The 17,756-nt window shown below is 50.7% G+C and overlaps 1 protein-coding gene across 1 annotated transcript in view; it reads right to left on the bottom strand.

The window, feature by feature from the left end:
* The window catches only part of CEP164 (centrosomal protein 164), a 79,857-nt gene that overhangs the window by 31,755 nt on the left and 30,346 nt on the right, over positions 1-17,756 (bottom strand). The window contains 6 exon segments of the mRNA XM_070384154.1: positions 3,831-3,914; positions 6,038-6,097; positions 6,099-6,119; positions 7,030-7,398; positions 16,808-16,885; positions 17,545-17,679. Coding sequence (XP_070240255.1) covers positions 3,831-3,914; positions 6,038-6,097; positions 6,099-6,119; positions 7,030-7,398; positions 16,808-16,885; positions 17,545-17,679 — 747 coding nt within the window.

The raw sequence follows: 17,756 nt of genomic DNA on the forward strand, positions 1-17,756 counted from the left end.
TGGTGAAACAAGAGACAGCTATACTCCAGATGAGAAGGGCACTGCGAGGGCAACCTGAAGGGAGGAAGATGGAGCGCTCCTTTGTACCATTCTGAGATCCCCCGACACCCAGGTGCCATCAGTACACAATGATGTCCCCTTCCTAATCAGGAATTATACCTGCCAGACAGTGCAAAGAAGAAACGAAGAGAGTCAGCCCCAAACCTCATTTTAAAGTTTGGGTGTCGGGGCAAAGTTAGCAAGCTGGTGAAAAGGACTATTCTTAATACATTCACCAAATTTCTGCAGGGGTAAGGTTACAGGGGTGGAGCACTGCTGTCAGCCTGGACTTAACCCTTAGTTCCAGCACCTCCTCCACTGCAAAATGGGATCACAGGGCTTCCCTTGGATTTCCTCGGTGGCTCCATGGTAAAGAATTCGCCTGCAGTGGAGGAGACGCAAGAGGCATGGGTTCGATCCCCAGGTTGGGTGGCTCAGTGGTAAAGAATTCGTCTGCCAGTGCAGGAGACACAGGTTCCGTCCCTGAACCGGGAAGATCCCACACACCCAGAGTAACTAAGCCTGCGCGCCACAACAATTGAGACTGTGCTCTCGGGCCCAGGAGCCACCACTACTGAAGCCCCCGCGCCCTAGAGCCCGTGCTACCTGCAACAGGAGAAGTCACCGCAATGAGAAGCCCACACGCTGCAGCTAGAGAGGGGCCCCTCTCGCCGCAACGAGAGAAAAGCCCACACAGCAACGAAGACCCAGCACAGCCAAAGATAAATAAATAAAATTATCTTTTAAAAAATGCAATAGCGAACCACAGTGTACAGGGCTTCTAGTGGGGCCCAACTCCGGCCCAAAAAAGGCAGGCCACAAACACAGCTCTCCTCACACTCCTCCTCTTCTCCCCCAGCCTGGGGGTAAAAAAAAACAAAAGACACCCAGCTTCGCCAGTGCCAGTCCCCATCCTAGGACCTGTACTCCTTCCGTCACATTCACAGGGGCCCCGTCTGTCCCGGACCACGAGGGTTAACAGGAGAGGTGGGGCTGGAGACAGCCCACTCCATCTTCCCCGGCGGGGTTCCGGCCGGGCTGGCACACCTCCGTGTCCCCAGCCCCGTGCCCGCAGCCCCCCACGCCTCTCCACTGGCAGCCTGAGCCCCGGCAGCTGTGGCCGACTCTGCCATCTGGATGGGTGAGGAAGGGCAGGGTCTGAACTAAAAGCCAGCTCCCCCAAATTACATTAAAAATAGAAACGCTCCCTGGGAGTGCCTCCCGGTGCCCGCAGCAGAAGGGCTCCCTGCCAGCGCTGCCATTCCTGATCGCATCAGCCGGGCAGAGCCCACAGACAATGGCGGGGCGGGCGTCCTTCTCCTGCCCTGCCTCCTCCCCTTCCAGGACTCAACTTGCAACTTGTCTTCCCTACAGATCACACCACACTCAGCAGAGAGCACCCGCCTCCCACAGGCCAATCTATTTCACAAACTAAAATATAAGATGGGTAACAAAGTACAGTGGTCGTAATAAACATTGAGGGGCTGAGCCCTGAATCAGAAAGGATGAACTGCAGACAATGTCTGTTTCCTTCTTGATTCACCTTTCTGCTAGAAATTCAACCAGTCCTGAGCCAGAGAAAAGGGGATACCTTGGGCAAGTACCCACACAGAGGCCCTTTGAGCAGAGTTCTACTTGCTCCCTAGAACTTTCTGCCCCAGAAAGGGAGTCAAAGGAACCAGACAAGGCCATCAGGCACGTCGGCACTCTTCAGAACGAGGAGACACATGCCTGTTCTAAGCCTCTGGCTTAAGACTGCTCAAGATACCCCTTCCCTAACCTAAACTCAGCTCTGGGGTTTTGTTTTTGTTCACGATTCAGTCTTCACTTAAGTAAATCACAGGAACTTCCCTGGTGGTCCTCTCTTTTCAAAAGCCTCCCAAGGAAATCTGTCTTTTTAAAAGCCCCCGAAGTGCTTCCCTTGTAGCTCAGCTGGTAAAGAATCCGCCTGCAATGCGGGACACCTAGGTTCGATCCCTGGGTTGGGAAGATCCCCTGAAGAAGGGAAAGGCTACCCACTCCAGTATTCTGGACTAGAGAATTCCATGGACTCTATAGTCCATGGGGTCACAAAGAGTCGGACATGACTGAGTCGGACACGGCTGAGTGACTTTCACTTTCTTTCACTTAAGGATTCTAATATTGGCCAGATTTTAGAGTCAGAGCAATGGAAAATCACCTTGCCTGGCCAACTCGGTAACTTTCCCACTTACCTGCTGCCAAAGGTACCTCACCAAAAACTGCTCCAAACCCTTCCTGACGAACACCACCTGGCCTTGTCTATGCCTTTACAGACCTCCAATGCTGCAAACGGAGGGCAGGCAGTGATGGGGAGAGATCCAGTGTCCAGCAGGGACCCGGTGGCTAGGCAGTGGCCCAGGAAGGCTTATCAGCCAGAGCTGAGAGGAACATGTCAGGCTCCAATCAACCAGACTCACAACTCTACCCTGACTCAGGACCAGCTTCACTAAGGGCTCCCAGGCTTGATTCACATTAAATACCTTGTTTGTTTCACCCAAATCAAATGCCCCCTCAAACCTGCAGAGACTGCATGTCAGAACCTCTCTCCTCTCAATAATCCCACAGAGGAGGCAAAAATGATGTTGGCATTTATGTTTTAGATCTTTTTAAGGATGGACATTCCAGCCGGTCTAAAGTGATACCTCATTGTAGTTTTGATTTGCATTTCTCTAATAATTAATGATACCGAGTACCTTTTCATGTATTTGTTGACCATCTGTCTGTCTTCTTTGAAGAAATGTCTGTTTAGGTCTTCTGCCTATTTTTTGATTGGGTTGTTTGATTTTTTGGTTATTGAGCTACATGAGCTGTTTGTATATTTTAGAGATTAATCCCTTGTCAGTTTTGTTTGCAAATATTTGCTAGTGTTTCACCATGATATTGGTGCTTGTTTTGAGAAAAAAAAAATCATTTTAGTCATGTTAAATAAATGGCTTCCTTAATGCTATTATTTTTAGAAATCAATATTAAATTTATCAAATACCTTTTGATTTCAAAGTGATCAGAAGGTTTTATCCTCTGATTCACAGATATCATGAAATATATTTAGAAGATTCATAATATTAAACCATCCTTCAATACTAAAAAAAAATTAAAAAATGACGTTGGCTTCAAGCTCCTTGCACATAGGACCTGTGTCTGAGTCATCTTTATCTCCTACTCTGGGTTCAACGACACCCATGCCTGCCCAGAGCTTACATCTGGCAGGGGAGACAGAGAACCAGAAAACAAAAGCAGGAGCACTCAGGGAAGCAGAGGGAAGGGCCGATTCATCCTTCATGGAGGAGGTGACATCAGAGGTGGGCCTCCGAGACCAAGAAAGAGCTCTCAGGGCACAAGGGGAGGCAGCTGGCAGGGGGGTGGTAAAGCGGTGGACGGTGTTGCCCCAGGGAATGGTGAGCGGTGGGCACAGCCAGGGCATGGCAAGTGGGCTGAGGACATGACTGCAGAGGTTGAATGGGCCAGGTTAGGAAGTGCCCTGAAATCCACAAGCTGCACAGTGCTTTTTTGCACAGGCGCAAATGGTCGGCCCTCAGGTGCTAAATGAATAGATGAAGAGACAAAAACAGGGAGAGGGGGTGCAGGGAATGCCCTTAATTCACAGCAGCAACAGACCACAAACACCAGAAGCCCCATCGCAGGCACCGTCAGGGCCTTCCCTTGATGAACCAGAAGGGAGAGAACTCTCAGAAATGCACCCTGGGATGGGCAGGCCTCAGCTCTTGATCATCCCCAAAATGAGGCCCCAGCCCAGCCCCAGAGAGACTCACCTCCCACCGGGCTCCATCCAGGACGGAGGAGTGCACGTCCATATCCAGCAGGCGCTCTGAGATCTGGCTGCGGAAACCGAAGCCCTGGAGATGGCAGAGACAGAGAGGTCAGCTCTCCCCCAATCACGGTCAGTGCCCACCAGAGATCAGGGCCTCTCCTCCACCCCCACCTTCCAGAAAGACGCCTACTACGTGCCAGACACTGTGCCAAGCATTCCAACACCTACTCACTAACCTCATCTTTAAAATAACATTGGGCTTCCCTGGTGGCTCAGACAGTAAAGAATCTGCCTACAATGCAGGAGACCCGGGTTCGATCCCTGGGTCAGGAAGATCCCCTGGAGTAGAAAATGACAACCCATTCTTGCCTGGAGAATCTTATGGACAGAGGAGCCTGGCGGGGCTACAGCCCATGGAGTCACAAAGAGTAGGACATGACGGAGCGACTAACACTTTTGCTTTTCTTCCAAATAATTCTGTTACTAGATGGAAAGGTATGTGGTAAAGCAACTACGGTATACTGCTCACTGCAGACTCTAGGGAGTGAGTATGTAGGTATTTGCTATAAAATTCTTTTAATTTTTCCATACAGTTGAAATTTTTCATAATCGAATTACAGGGGAAGAAAGTAACCCAAAGAGACTGTCCTCTTATTTTTATCTCGCAGAGTAGGAAGCCGTTTGAGAGCCCATGTAACTTGCCCAAGGTCACGCATCTGTTAAGCAGCAGGGCTGGGGGTCAGATGTGCCCTGGGCCAACTCCAGAGCCCAAGCTTTTTGCCTGACACGTGCTGCAAAGCACGTCACTTTCCAGCTGTCTCTCCCTCCTGGCGTCCGACAAGAGGCCTAAGTGCCCAGGTCTGTGGGCAGGTAGGAAACAGGGCCTGCCAGGCCCCTCCCAGCGCGTTCTTTCCCCTTCCCATACAGGTGCCCCTCTGGACAATGGGGATGGATCAGCACCACTTTCTCCACTGGCTTCTCTTTGGGATGGACAGCAAGGGCCCACGCAAGTGCCAGCTCCCCACTGCCCTCTGGCTGCTGCAGAGCCAGGACCCCTCCCCCTCCGAAGCCAGGAGCCCCACTGGGCTAGGTGATGGATTGCTACCCGACAGCATGCTAACAGGGACAGTTCTGTCATCAGCCCTGATGAATGGCAGGACGCCCAGCCAAGGTCTGGTCCTGCTGGCTGTGGCTTCCTCCACCCACTCCCGTAAAGAAGAAAAATGCTGACGGACACACTCCTCCACAGGGCGACTCCCTGAGAAGGGCCAGGGCCCTTGCTTCAGAGAGCTCTGTGGCACAGTGACTCTTCATGATGGTTTCTGCCAACAGTGACTTTGCCTCCTCTCCCTGGCTTGTGGGTTTTCTTTGTGGATGACATTTTCCTTTCAGCGTGAGTTCTACTCCACTCAATGCAGCTGCCATCTGGCTCCTTAAGCCCATGGCTCAGCGAGGGGCTTGAGCGCACAAGCCTCCTAATTCCTCTGCACCCCTTCGTATCACTACTGCTCATCCCTGACCCTCTCCCACTAATCCCTTCCCTTTGATCTGCCTCCTCCAAACAGATGGAGCATGGTTTCTAAAGAAACACTCTGCCAAAAAGCACCCCAGACTACTCCCCTTAGATACAAACCCGGCAAGTGAAGCCAGGATTCGGGAGGCTCAGTGGAAGGTGGAAGGGCTAGAACAAAGACACTACGGATGCTGGCATTCCAGAGCAGCCTTCACTTTGGAAATGGCCACACCACAGCACACGTCTTGGTCAGAGCCTGAGGACTGATCCTTCCTTGCCACAGTTCAGTGATCCCATAAACACATACACACACAGTCTCTAATCTCCTACACTCATGCAATGCTCCTGTTAAGAGCCCAGAGGCCATGATTTCATATGATCTCACAGGCAGTTCATGCAGCAGTAGTAATAACAGCTATGCTTGTTTAATATTCATATGCTAATGATGTACACACACTTTACCCCACTTTCTTCTCGCAACAAACCTAAAAAGTAGGTACTGTTACCCTTGGTAAGGCGAGCTGAGGAAATGGAGTTAGACAAGACCCAAGTTTGAGTCCTAACTTCCTCACTTACAAGCTGTGAGATGCTCGGCAAATTATTTAACCACAGTAACTCGCATATCCATGCTCTTTATCACTACTCTGCTGCCCACCGCCCCACCCCCCCAACTCCCATCTCAGACTCAGACTCACCAAGCCAAGGAAGGGCTTGGGGTCAGAAGCAGCAGAGTCTGAGAGCTGTAGTTGCTCCCCCGTGTTCACTGATCTCCGACTCCTGGGGAGACAGACACAGAGAAGTCACTGGAGCAGAAGACAGAGGGTCGTTATCAGCCTCCATGGCGCCCACACAGGGCTGAACCCAAACCGAAATCCGCCTCCTCTGGAAAACCTGAAAGAGGCCTGTGGACCCTCCCATTCCCAGCCCCCAGCCCACTCAGGCTGGGCAGCCCAGTAGAGGCAACACTCTACACGTGGAGGGACAGCCAAGTGAAGCGGAGTGGGAGGTGGCTAGAAAGTCAGCTGTGGAGAAGTCTGATGCTCTCCTAGAAAAATATGACAAGAGCATCTTTTCCAGAAAGCAGTGAAAAGCTCTTTAATGAATTCCCTCACCAGCCCCCTGGAGGAGGAGCAGGACTAAGGGCTGGAAAATGAAGACACCAAATGCTCTCACCCCTGGCTCCTACGTCTGTTCATCTGGGTCACTGGCCTCATCTTGCCAAGACTTCCTGTAACCTGACTAACTGGTGCTGGGGCAGGACACTCCCAAATGTGGCCCCCCCACCTCCCTCAATGCCTCCTCTCTTTATAGGAATATAAGATGCAACCAGGAATAACCCAAAACTGATGTCAAAAAGTAGGAGGGGGAGGTGGGAAATGGCGAGAGGAAGTAAGTGGGAGCCCAGAAGAGCATGAATATCCCAGGAGGGTGCCCGTGGAAAAGCAAATGTCTGCTCTGAATTTCTAGTGCCAGCAGGTATGGAGTTTCATTCAGGATTTTACTGCCTGCTGGGTCTGGGCATATTTGTCACAATTAAGGGTTCTGGCTTATGTTGACAGCCCATTGCAGGGTCTACAAATGAAGCTTCTGACTCAGTAATAAAGATGAAAAGAGAGAAACGTGCTCTGGGCTCAAGAGAGCAGAGAGGGCTGGAGCCAGCAACTGCCCACAGGACCAAGTGACTTACTTCACTCGCCTCCGATCTGCTCTCCTTCGGGACAGAGGCCTCCTCCTTTGGCTCCTCTGCTGCCTCTTCCTTCCTGGAACCCTGCTCTCCTGCGTCCACCGGGTCCTCTGGTGCCTCTTTTTCAGTGGTGTTGGCAGGCTGATCACCTCCGGGGTCCACCCCACTTCTGGACGTCCCAGGATCATTCTTCTCAGTCTTTCCTTTTTCTGGGAGCCAACTTGCCTCTCTTCGCTGTCGCTCTTTGTCATCAGCACTGCTCAGGCTGCTGTCTGCACCTTGGCTGAAGGGCTTGCCAGAAGTAAGGGGGCCAGCAGCATCGGAATCAAGAGAAACGTCCTTCTCCTCTGGCTGGCTTGCTCTTGGAGACTCCTAGGGAGCAGCCAACCGCGTCAGAAGGGAAGACATCAGGAATTAATGCAAAGAGTTTGGAGACTTGATAAGACAGAACTGCCATTGTTCCTTGATGCCTGCAGTTCTGAAACCAATGGTTATCCCATACCTCAAAAGCTTTTAAAAACAGACTCCTGGCTCCAGCCCAGATCCACTGACTCTGAACTTCCATGTTGACCTGGATACACCCAACCTGACGCCCCTCCACTGAAGGGCTTGGAATCCAGGGCCCTGGACAGTGCCCGACTCTATGACCACCCATCACATCCTCAAGTAATAAATCTGTCTTGTTCCAGTCCCACTGGCCAAACCGTAAGATTGCAGGCTCAGAAGTCAATATTTGTTTCTGATAATGATGACAGAGAACCTCATGAGAGAAAGGTCCAGAGCTTCTGTTTTTCATTTTTAAAAGGCAGCAGGGAAGAAATATGGAAAGGGTGCCCCTTCTCCATAGCAATGAGGAGGCTCTCCCTAAAGCACCGCCCCCCACCCGCCACCAGGAGGCTACACAAGCAGCCCAGGAGCCAGGCTCCTCTGTCGGAGGACTGTCAAGTGAGTCCTCTGGGCACGAGGTGCCAGATGGGGTGAGGTGTGTAGGAGACTGACGGGGGGGAAAGGCCCATAGAGGACACGGAAGGTGGGGAGAGGCCTGGGAACACAGGTCTGAGACCTGTGGCGGGAGACAGGGAAGGACAGCGCCCGAGGAGGAGAGCCTCGGGCCACAGCCCAGGTCTGAGAGGGCCTCTAGCCCTGTGGAGAGTCCCGCAGTCATCAGGCAGAAATGGCCCTGCTCTGGGGCCTGCTGCACCACCACCGACTCCTTCAACAAGCCGAGCCTTGGCACAAGCTGGGGCAGATCAAAGGTTCAGGAGCTTCAGGCCGTTAATCCACCAAGGTCCCCTCTGCAGGGTCTCTTCAAAGCAGACGGGAGCAGCACCCCTCTACAGCTCCCCACTCTGCTTCTCACTCACAAAGCCCATGGGAAAGACCTAGAGAAGAGACCTAGGCAAACGTTTAGAGCTGCCACAAAAAGAAAAGGAACCCCCACCCTTGGAAATACAGCCAGTGATCTCTCCTGAGCTCAGGCAGAGAAGACCTCCTCCCAGAAAACATTTGGCCTGACACTTGGGCCGTCAGTGTGAACAGCTTATGGGCAGGGACTTTTGAAACCTCCTGACCCCTGACTCTGGACACTCCAACAAGAAGCCCGATGACCAGAGTCCAGAGGGCCAAGGAGAAGCCCCAAATCCAGCATCCACCCATGCCGTCTGTTAAAGGATCCACTGAACCCAAAGCTGTGACCACCCACTGTGGGTCTGGCAGCTGACCAACAGGCCCACCCAAACTTTCCAAGGATGATTAAGAGAAAGAAGCAGCAGAGTGCCTTCAGAGCCCAGCTTCGGAGACAGAACACCCAGGTTTCAAATCCTGGCTCCATGCTTCCAGGGACCTCGTGCAAACTAAATTTTCTGTGCCTCAATTTCTTCCCCTAAAATGAGGGGGTATCATAAGGCCTATCTCATGGGACTGTTGGAAAGATTAAATGAGTTAATGCTCATTAAGTGAGTAAAGAGCAGAGAACTGTACCTGGACACTGCAAGCACTCCGTAAACGCTAACTCATTTTTTCGTACGCTTATTTGGCTGTACCAGTCTTATTGTGGCAGGCAGGATCTTGGATCTTTATTGCGGCATGCAAGATCTTTTTCAATCTTTTTTAGTTGCAGCATGTGAACTCTTAGTTGTGGCAAGTGGGATCTTAGTTCCATGACCAGGGATCAAACGCAGGCCCCCTGCATTGGCAGCATGTGGAGTCATAGCCACTAGACCACCAGGGAGCTCCGGATAACTCATGTTTTATGATGAGACCCACACGTTCACTGACTGAGCACCTTCTCAACCCTGCCATGGGGACCCAAGTATGAACACCGACCTTGCCCTCAAGGAATTCAGCTGGGTCTGGAGAAAAGTGAAACGTCCCCGGTGGCCCTGGCTATGAGCCTTAACTGCCGGAAGCAAAGGGCACAGAACACGGTGCTGATGCTGTCATGAGCCCCTAGCCTGTGCCCCGGGGAAGGAAGCGGAGGCTGAACAGAGAAGGGGTGAGCTTCCCTCGTGCCCTGGCAGCACCAAAGCACGGTACCCTCCAGTGCTGCCCGCCCTCCCGACACCCCAACTGCAGCGTGGGGGAAATCCGCACAGTCAGCTCCTCCCTCCTCTTTGAGAGGCATCTCCAGGGCAAGGCCAGGCCTCCTCACCTCAGTGTCCCCACAGTGGCCAGCTCTCAGCAGTGGCCAGTACGCACTGACTGGTTGGGGGCTCACGGAGGATGTGGCACATGTATACAATGGACTCTTTATTACTCAGCCATAAAAAGGAATGAAACTGCACCATTTGCAGAGATGTGGATGGACCCAGAGACTGTTATACAGAGTGAAGTTAAGTCAGAAAGAAAAACAAATAGTGTATATTAACGCATATATGTATAATCTAGAAAAAGGGTACAGGTAATCTTTGCAAAGCAGAGAGAGAGACAGAGAACAAACGTATGGATACCAAGCGGGGAGTGGGGACTCGGACTGACATATATACTCTATTGATACTATGTAAAAAGCAGGTAACTAACGAGAACCCACTGTACAGCGCAGGGAACAGTGGCGAGCTGCACAGCACAGTTCAGTGCTCCACGCTGACCTAAATGGGAGGCAAAGCCAAAGGGAGGGAGTCCATGTAAACACAGAGCCGGTTCACTTTGCCATACGGCGGAAACGAACACAACATCGTAAAGCAACTATAATCCAACAAAAATTAATGAAAAATCTTACGGAGAAGAAGAATGTGGGGGTGTCTTGCGGGGAGTGAAAGGTGTCTGACCCAGCGAGCAGGACCAATCCGCCCTGGCCATGCTCATCTCCTGATGAAAGACGGGCACAGACATCTGATTGGAGGACAGAGAGCGTATCGGACCACAAGTTCACGTCTCCTTGCACGGCTCACGGCCTTTCTCACCCAGCCCTGCCTGCTCCTCTGAGGTCATCTCCAGCCACACACATCCTGCCTGCAAACAAACATCACGCTATTTCCCTGCTCTGTCGTGCATACCCTTAATATACACACAGAATCTACCCTGAGAAGCTCCCACCGGTCCTGACAGCATCACCTCTTCCAGGAAGCCTTCCTGAGATTAGCCTGCCCCACCTTTTGCACAACTGCTACTGTACTATAACAGCTGGCTTCCTTGCCTGTCGCCCCCACCACATCAGCTCCCTAATATCCGCAGTGCCCTCTGGTACATACAAGCTGCTCAGTCAGTGTTTGGGACGCAATTTTTAAAAATGATTAAGTGCGTCAACACAGAGAGAAGAAGTCCTACTCTGTAAAGTGATATCTAGTTTACAAAGCTATACAGAGGTCAGATTATATTTGTCATGGTGGTTATGAGATGGAAAATAGCTAAACAAAAGTCAACTATGGATATTCAGGATGATGGAAAAACAAGTACGCTATCAAGAATCAGAGGACACCAGATCCACGTGGAGATTCCCATTCTTACACATGAGAGAATACTGCCAGACGGCAAGAATGTCAGGCCCAGGCGATGCCACTCTCAAGCCATCAAAAGAAGAGCATTTCGTGACAGAGCTGAACCTATTCTGTCTATCTAAATAGTAAAATATTAAAACGTGGCGAACATTAAAATAAATGAACTTGCATTCCCCGTGCCCACGTCAACTGCAGTGACAGTGCGGGCACAGGGACATCTTGTGGGGAAGATGGTAGAGGCACAGGCATCTGTTGTGGATCATCCACAAATGGATGACGGGAGCTGAGTGTCTGGAAAACCCAGCCGCCTCCATGCTCCTCTCCACCCCTGCTCCTCATGCCATCTCGGGGCCCACGGCCTGAGGCCCCGCCCAGGCCCCTGCACATGGCCCCCTGCACCAGCGTCCTATGAATGAGAACGGGGACACACCCCCAGCGCGGCCCTACTCCCAGTTCAACCATGCTCACGCTCCTTCTGTCTCCTCCTGTCACAGCCCCTGGTCCTTGAGTGTCTCAAGGCACATTCCTGCTGTTTACTCCAAAAGATCTTGCCATCTGCATGAAGGGGGGTGGGGGAGGGTGCAGGAGAGTGCCTGTAAGAATCGGTTCATGAATATTGAATGTACCCCCCCAAAAGCTCTGAGGTCTCCGACACCACAGTCCCCCTCCTGTAGCCCAGAACACAAAGGCAGGGGCCCTACGATCTATAGGGGGGCTCAGGGTGGGGAACAGGGGAGCTGAACACGACGTCCTTGCACTGATCCCATGCTGCGGAGACCCCCACCAAGCCAAACGTCAGTCTGGTTTCTTTCCCACGTCTCATTCCCACCCAGTCCATCTCAGCTCTTTGCACCGCTCCCCGGTGGTGTGGTTAGCGCTTTCCAATCACACTGACATCATCCTGTTATTTCTAAGCGCAGCTCCCTCCCTCCCCTTTGATCTGCTGATGGGCTTTTCACCAGCTCCACAAGGCCACCTGCTGCCTGCTCGCCTACCCTTCAGCCTCCCCTCTTTCACTCCCTTCCATTCTTAGTGTCTGTTCCAGGAACTGAGCGCTTTTGATTCTGTAATAGACTAGAAATGGGTTTAAGCTGAAGGCAGGAGAGGAGGGGGAAGGGGAGAGAGAGGCATTCTCGCCATCCTGCTGCCCTCTCATGGAATCATGAGCACAGTGACTGTTCACCACGAGACAGGGTAGAACAAACCATCGGATAAGCTCTCCATCTCGGGCAGCCTGAGATGCCCAAGAGCCGGAAGAGGTAGGCAGCTCAGAGGACCCACAGTCTACACTACTGCTGTTCGGTCACCAAGTCGTGTCCGACTCTCTACAACCCCATGGAGCATAGCCTGCCCAGCTCCTCTGTCCGTGGGATTCTCCAGGTAAGAATATTGGAGTGGGTTGCCATTTCGTTCTCAAGGGGATCTTCCTGACCCAGGGATCAAACCTGGGTCTCCTGCACTGCAGGCAGATTCTTTACCGTCTGAGCCCTACCAATAAACTGGGACAAAAGCCATTTTATAGGGTATGGCAATCAGAGACAGCTTTGTCTATCCTGAAACTCCCGTTCATCCCCAACACGAACTTTTCCCACCACCAAAAGCCCCAGTTCCTGCCTGAGGCTAGAACACAAGACTCCAACACTCCATGTGGCAAAAAGAAGGAAATCTGCTGGGATGCTAGAGACAGTGGTGGGGAGTGTATGTAACACCTCCCACTCCAGACATTTTCCCCCCATCACACTGAGTTGCCTATTTATATTAAAGAGGTTATAAAAAAATGCACTTAAAAACTCCCACTCCTTCAAAGAAGCACATAAAGATCAGAAGGGAAGCGTCTGAAAATCCAGGACATGTCAAAGAAGAAAATCCCTTTTTTTGTTGACATTTATATTATAAAGTAAAAATTAACTCTTCCAAGTCATAGTACATTATGATTGGTCCATATGGGGATTTTCAGTTCACCAGCTGAAGCAGGGACCAAGTATCCACTCTAGCCAGGACCTGGGAAAACCCAGGGAAGAAAGAAGCACAACGAGACCTACCAGCACATCCTCCGGTCCCAGCGTGGCTCAGTCACTCACTCACCTATTCATCCTCTCAAGAGAAAGTGAAAGTCACTCAGTTGTGTCCGACTCTTCGTGACCCCATGGACTTAGCCACAAGGCTCTTCTGTCCTCGGAATTCTCCAGGCCAGAATACTGGAGTGGGTAGCCGTTTCCTTCTCCAAGGGATCTTCCTAACCCAGGGATCAAACCCAAGTCTCCTGCGTTGCAGGTGGATTCTTTACCATCTGAGCCACCAGGAAAGCCCAAGAATGCCAGAGTGGGTAGCCTATCCCTTCTCCAGTGGATCTTCCCAACCCCAGAATCGAACTGGGGTCTCCTGCATTGCAGTGGATTCTTCACCAGCTCAGCCACCAGGGAAGCCCATCATCCTCTCAACTGCTCAGCAAAATACACCCAATGCACTTCCTAATTTCCACAGCAAGCCCGGTGATGGACACACAGACATGAACAGGCCAGAATCTTTACTCTCAATTTGCTCGGTCTCGGGGAGACTGCCCTTTCTCCAAAAGCCAGTGAATCCTCCTGACACCATATTCCTACTCATGGTCATCCTTCCAGGCTCAGAACCTGAGCTACTGACTCCAACAGCATCTTAACATCTTAATGGCAGATGAGAACAAAAAAAAGTTATCATTTCAAAAGCATCAAAGAGACAGAAGGCTATGGATTTAATGCCAACAGACCATGCCACACTTGAAAGGAAGAGTTTCAAAGTACACCCAAATTAGGTTGATGACACTCAGAAAAAGTGTCACACATGGCAGAAAGTGTCAAAGTCATAATCAAAGCATACATGATTGAGCAGAGCCAAAAACGGAGACAGTTTCTGAGGCAACAGAGACAGCTCGGGGACTCCCCAGGTGGTCCAGTGGTTAAGAATCCGCCTTCCATTGCAAGGGACATGGGTTCGAACCCTGGTTGGGGAACTAAGATCCCACATGTTGTGGGGCAACTATAAGCCTGCATGCCACACCCCTGCACACTGCATAGAAGACCCAGCACAGCCAAAAAGTAACCTTAAAAAATAAAACCAGACAGCCTAAGTATAAAATGGGACCCACCTAATGGCTAGAGTGAAGTCAGCTGAAAAAGCCCACCTACATCTCAGGACATGAGTTTGAGCAACCTCTGGAAGATGGTGAAGGACAGCGAAGCGTGGCATGCTGCAGTCCATGGGGGCAAAAAGTCAAACACAACTGAGCTACTAAACAACACCTCAGGGGTCAGCGAGCATCCTCAACCTCAGCCAGCCTGGGACCTTCTCCAGGCTCTCGAGGAGAGCTGAAGATCACAAAGCAAAAGTCAGAAACGATAAGGATGTGAAAAGGGATGATAAGGATATAATACTAAAAGATAATAAGGAAACGGTGAAATCCATGATACACACCCTATTGTTTCATTGGTCAGTTTTATGACCATTCTAATAAATGTGAGTGATCTCTTCATTTGAAAGTGTTTAAAGTCTTTAAGAGAATTTTCTACTTTATGGAAAGTTTAACTGACCTGGCAATCAATATTTCAATGTTTGGGGAAATCTGAGTTGCTGACTTCATGATGTATTGGTTGTTTGAATACTTTGGGCACCCTTCAGTTCAGTTCAGTTGCCCAGTCGTGTCCAACTCTTTGCCACCCCATGAATTGCAGCACGCCAGGCCTCCCTGTCCATCATCAACTCCCGGAGTTCACTCAAACTCACGTCCATCAAGTCGGTGATGCCATCCAGCCATCTCATCCTCTATCGTCCCCTTCTCCTCCTGCCCCCAATCCCTCCCAGCATCAGGGTCTTTTCCAATGAGTCAACTCTTCGCATGAGATGGCCGAAGTATTGGAGTTTCAGCTTTAGCATCAGTCCTTCCAATGAACACCCAGGACTGATCTCCTTTAGGATGGACTGGCTGGATCTCCTTGCAGTCTAAGGGACTCTCAAGAATCTTCTCCAACACCACAGTTCAAAAGCATCAATTCTTCGGTGCTCAGCTTTCTTCACAGTCCAACTCTCACATCCATACATGACCACTGGAAAAACCATAGCCTTGACTAGACATTCCTTTAGAGAAAGCTTAATTGTCAAAAAATTACTAAATTAGACACTAGGCCAAGAACAAACAGTAGGCAATGTGCCTTTTTCAGTAGAAAAAATGCGTTGGAGACTTTAGCTATTACAATGACATGATGAGTTTTAGGTTTTGTCTGTTCGTTTTAAAGAACATTCTGGTGGGAGTGGAGGACAGACCGGGGAAAGAGATGAGAAGCAACACAGCTGCTGGGGGCACAGTCTGGAAGCTCTTCCCTCCACATTCTGTGGTTCCCAGGCCTTGTGTCTTTGTCCAAGCTGTTCACTTGCCTAAAACATCCCTTCCACTCCCACGTCTAAAACTTAACTATTTCTCTTCAAGATCCAGGTCAAATGTTGTCTCTTCCAAGTTCTCCCTGATCTCTCAGCAGGTAATTTCTCTCCCCTCTAAGGACTTCCCTGGTGGTCTGGTGGCTAAGACTCTGCTCTCCCAGTGCAGGGGTCCGCATTCAAACTCTGGTCAGGGAACTAGATTCCACATGCCTCAACCAAAAGATTCCCTGTGCCACAACCAAGACCTGATGCAACCAAATAAATTCTGAACAGTGTAGCTGTGCTAGAGCTCTTTACACACTCTCCCTTGCTTTAACACTTCCTAAATATTCATTTATTCATCATATACTGAGGGCTCACCGGAGTACCCAGCAGCCTTCCTCTCTGACCGCACAGTCCTGGAGCCCACCCTGGACCACACCTTACCAGTGTTCGGGTCGCCCACAGGGTCCAGCACACGGCTGCCCCACAGCCAGCACTCAAAAGACATTAAGAATCCGGATGGGGAGACTTCCCTGGCAGTCCAGTGGCTAAGACTCCGCACTCCCAATTCAGGGAGCCCGGGTTTGATCCTGGTTGGAACTACATCCCACGTGCTGAAACTAAAGAGCCCGCATACCACAGTGAAGACTGAAGATCCTGAGTGCTACAACTAAGCTCCAACACAGCCAAATAAAAAAATTTTTAATTAAAAAAAAAAAAAAAAAGAACGAACCCAGATGGCATTACACTTCCATTTATACCCTCCGATGGCTCCCAACACCTATGTAATTCAGTCCCAACTTCTCAGCCGGCGCTCAGGCCTTCCAAGACCCAGCCCAACCCACCTCCACAGCCCCGCCTCCCGATCCTCTGCCACACACGCCCCGAGCTCCGGGTGAAAGGATGGCCCTCGTCCTCCCCTCCTGCCTCTGCCCATTCAGCCCTGCAGCGGGCTCTCTCCCTCGCGGCTCGCCTCTGCTCCTCTGGCCATGCTACCGTTCTTCCCGGCTCACCTCAGGTGTCAGATTCTCACTAAAGCCTTCCCAAACAGACGGGACACCCCCGAATTCTGCTCCCCACAGCACTGCGGCTTACTGCCCGGACGGCCTCCCTCCCTGCATGCTACTCTTGTGTTCTGGTTACACGGGTCTCTCTTTTATAAGAATATAAACTCTTCGAGGGCAGGAATCGCAGCTAACTGAGGCTTGTATGGCTGACAGTGAAGTGCCACACACAGAAAGAGCTGATAAATGGCAGTTATTTGATAAATGAGTGAATGGATGAATTCCTTTCCCTGCTTGTACTTCCCTCAACCCCAGAAATCCCATCTGGACAGGACCGGGACTAAAGAGTTCTCTTTCCAAATATGTCTCCCTGAGAAGACACGCTTAGGAAGGAAGGGGGAACCTGCCGGGCTGAGACGTCTGTCTGCAGGCGCTTCGGGCTCTTACCTCATACTCAAAGTCACCCCCCAGCGCCCCGATGTCCAGGTGCAGGTTCCTAAGAAGCTCACTTGAGCTGCGGACGCTCTGAAAATGAAAACGATGGCAAGGAAACTGGTCAGCCCCGGGTGCAGGACCAGAAGCTCCTCACAGGTCCGAGAGCTCCACTCCTGGGTCAGACCCAGCAGGGATACAGACTGGGCAAACAAGGAAGCTGTGGGCTGGAAAACCGCTTTCACTGATTTTCAAAGTAGCACAGAGGTTAAACCAGAAGGTTAAAGCAGCTCAAGTACCCACCAACAGATGAACGGCTGAATGGAATGTGGTAATTTCATACAATGAAATACCATCCAATCACACATGCTACAAAACACTATGCTATATGAAAGAAGCCAGACACACAAGAGGACAAAGACAGCATGATTCCAAGTCTATGAAATATCTAGAACAGGCAAATTCACAGAGACAGAGTAGATCAGGGACTGCGGAGAGGGGAGGATGCAGAGTTATTGTTTAATGGGTACACAGTATTTCTGGGATTATGAACAAGCTTTGGAGACAGGTGATGATGAAGACTGTATAACACTGCGAGGGTAGTTAAGGCCACTGAATTGTACACTTAAAAGTGGTTTAAATGTAACTTTCAAGGTGTATATATTTGACCACAATTTTTTAAAAAAATTTTCGTTGTTGTTTTTTTTAACGGCCCAGAGGATTTTCAGGCCAAGAAAAGGATTCATTCTTACCTGGTTGTCACTCTCTGCCTCATCCTCCTCGTTGGTCTCCTCCCCTAAAGCCAAGAGGCTGAGAGCGTTCTTGTCCTCATGGATGGAGCCCAGGAGACCTTTTGCAGCAGCAGAAGGCTTGAGACCCTGTGATGGCTCCAAAAAGAAGGAAGGTCAGGGCACTCAGTGGGAAGACCCTCAGCATGCTTTCACATCTGTAAAGATGGCACCTA

This window comes from Bos mutus, chromosome 15 (assembly GCF_027580195.1).
Source record: "Bos mutus isolate GX-2022 chromosome 15, NWIPB_WYAK_1.1, whole genome shotgun sequence".
NCBI lineage: Eukaryota > Metazoa > Chordata > Mammalia > Artiodactyla > Bovidae > Bos > Bos mutus.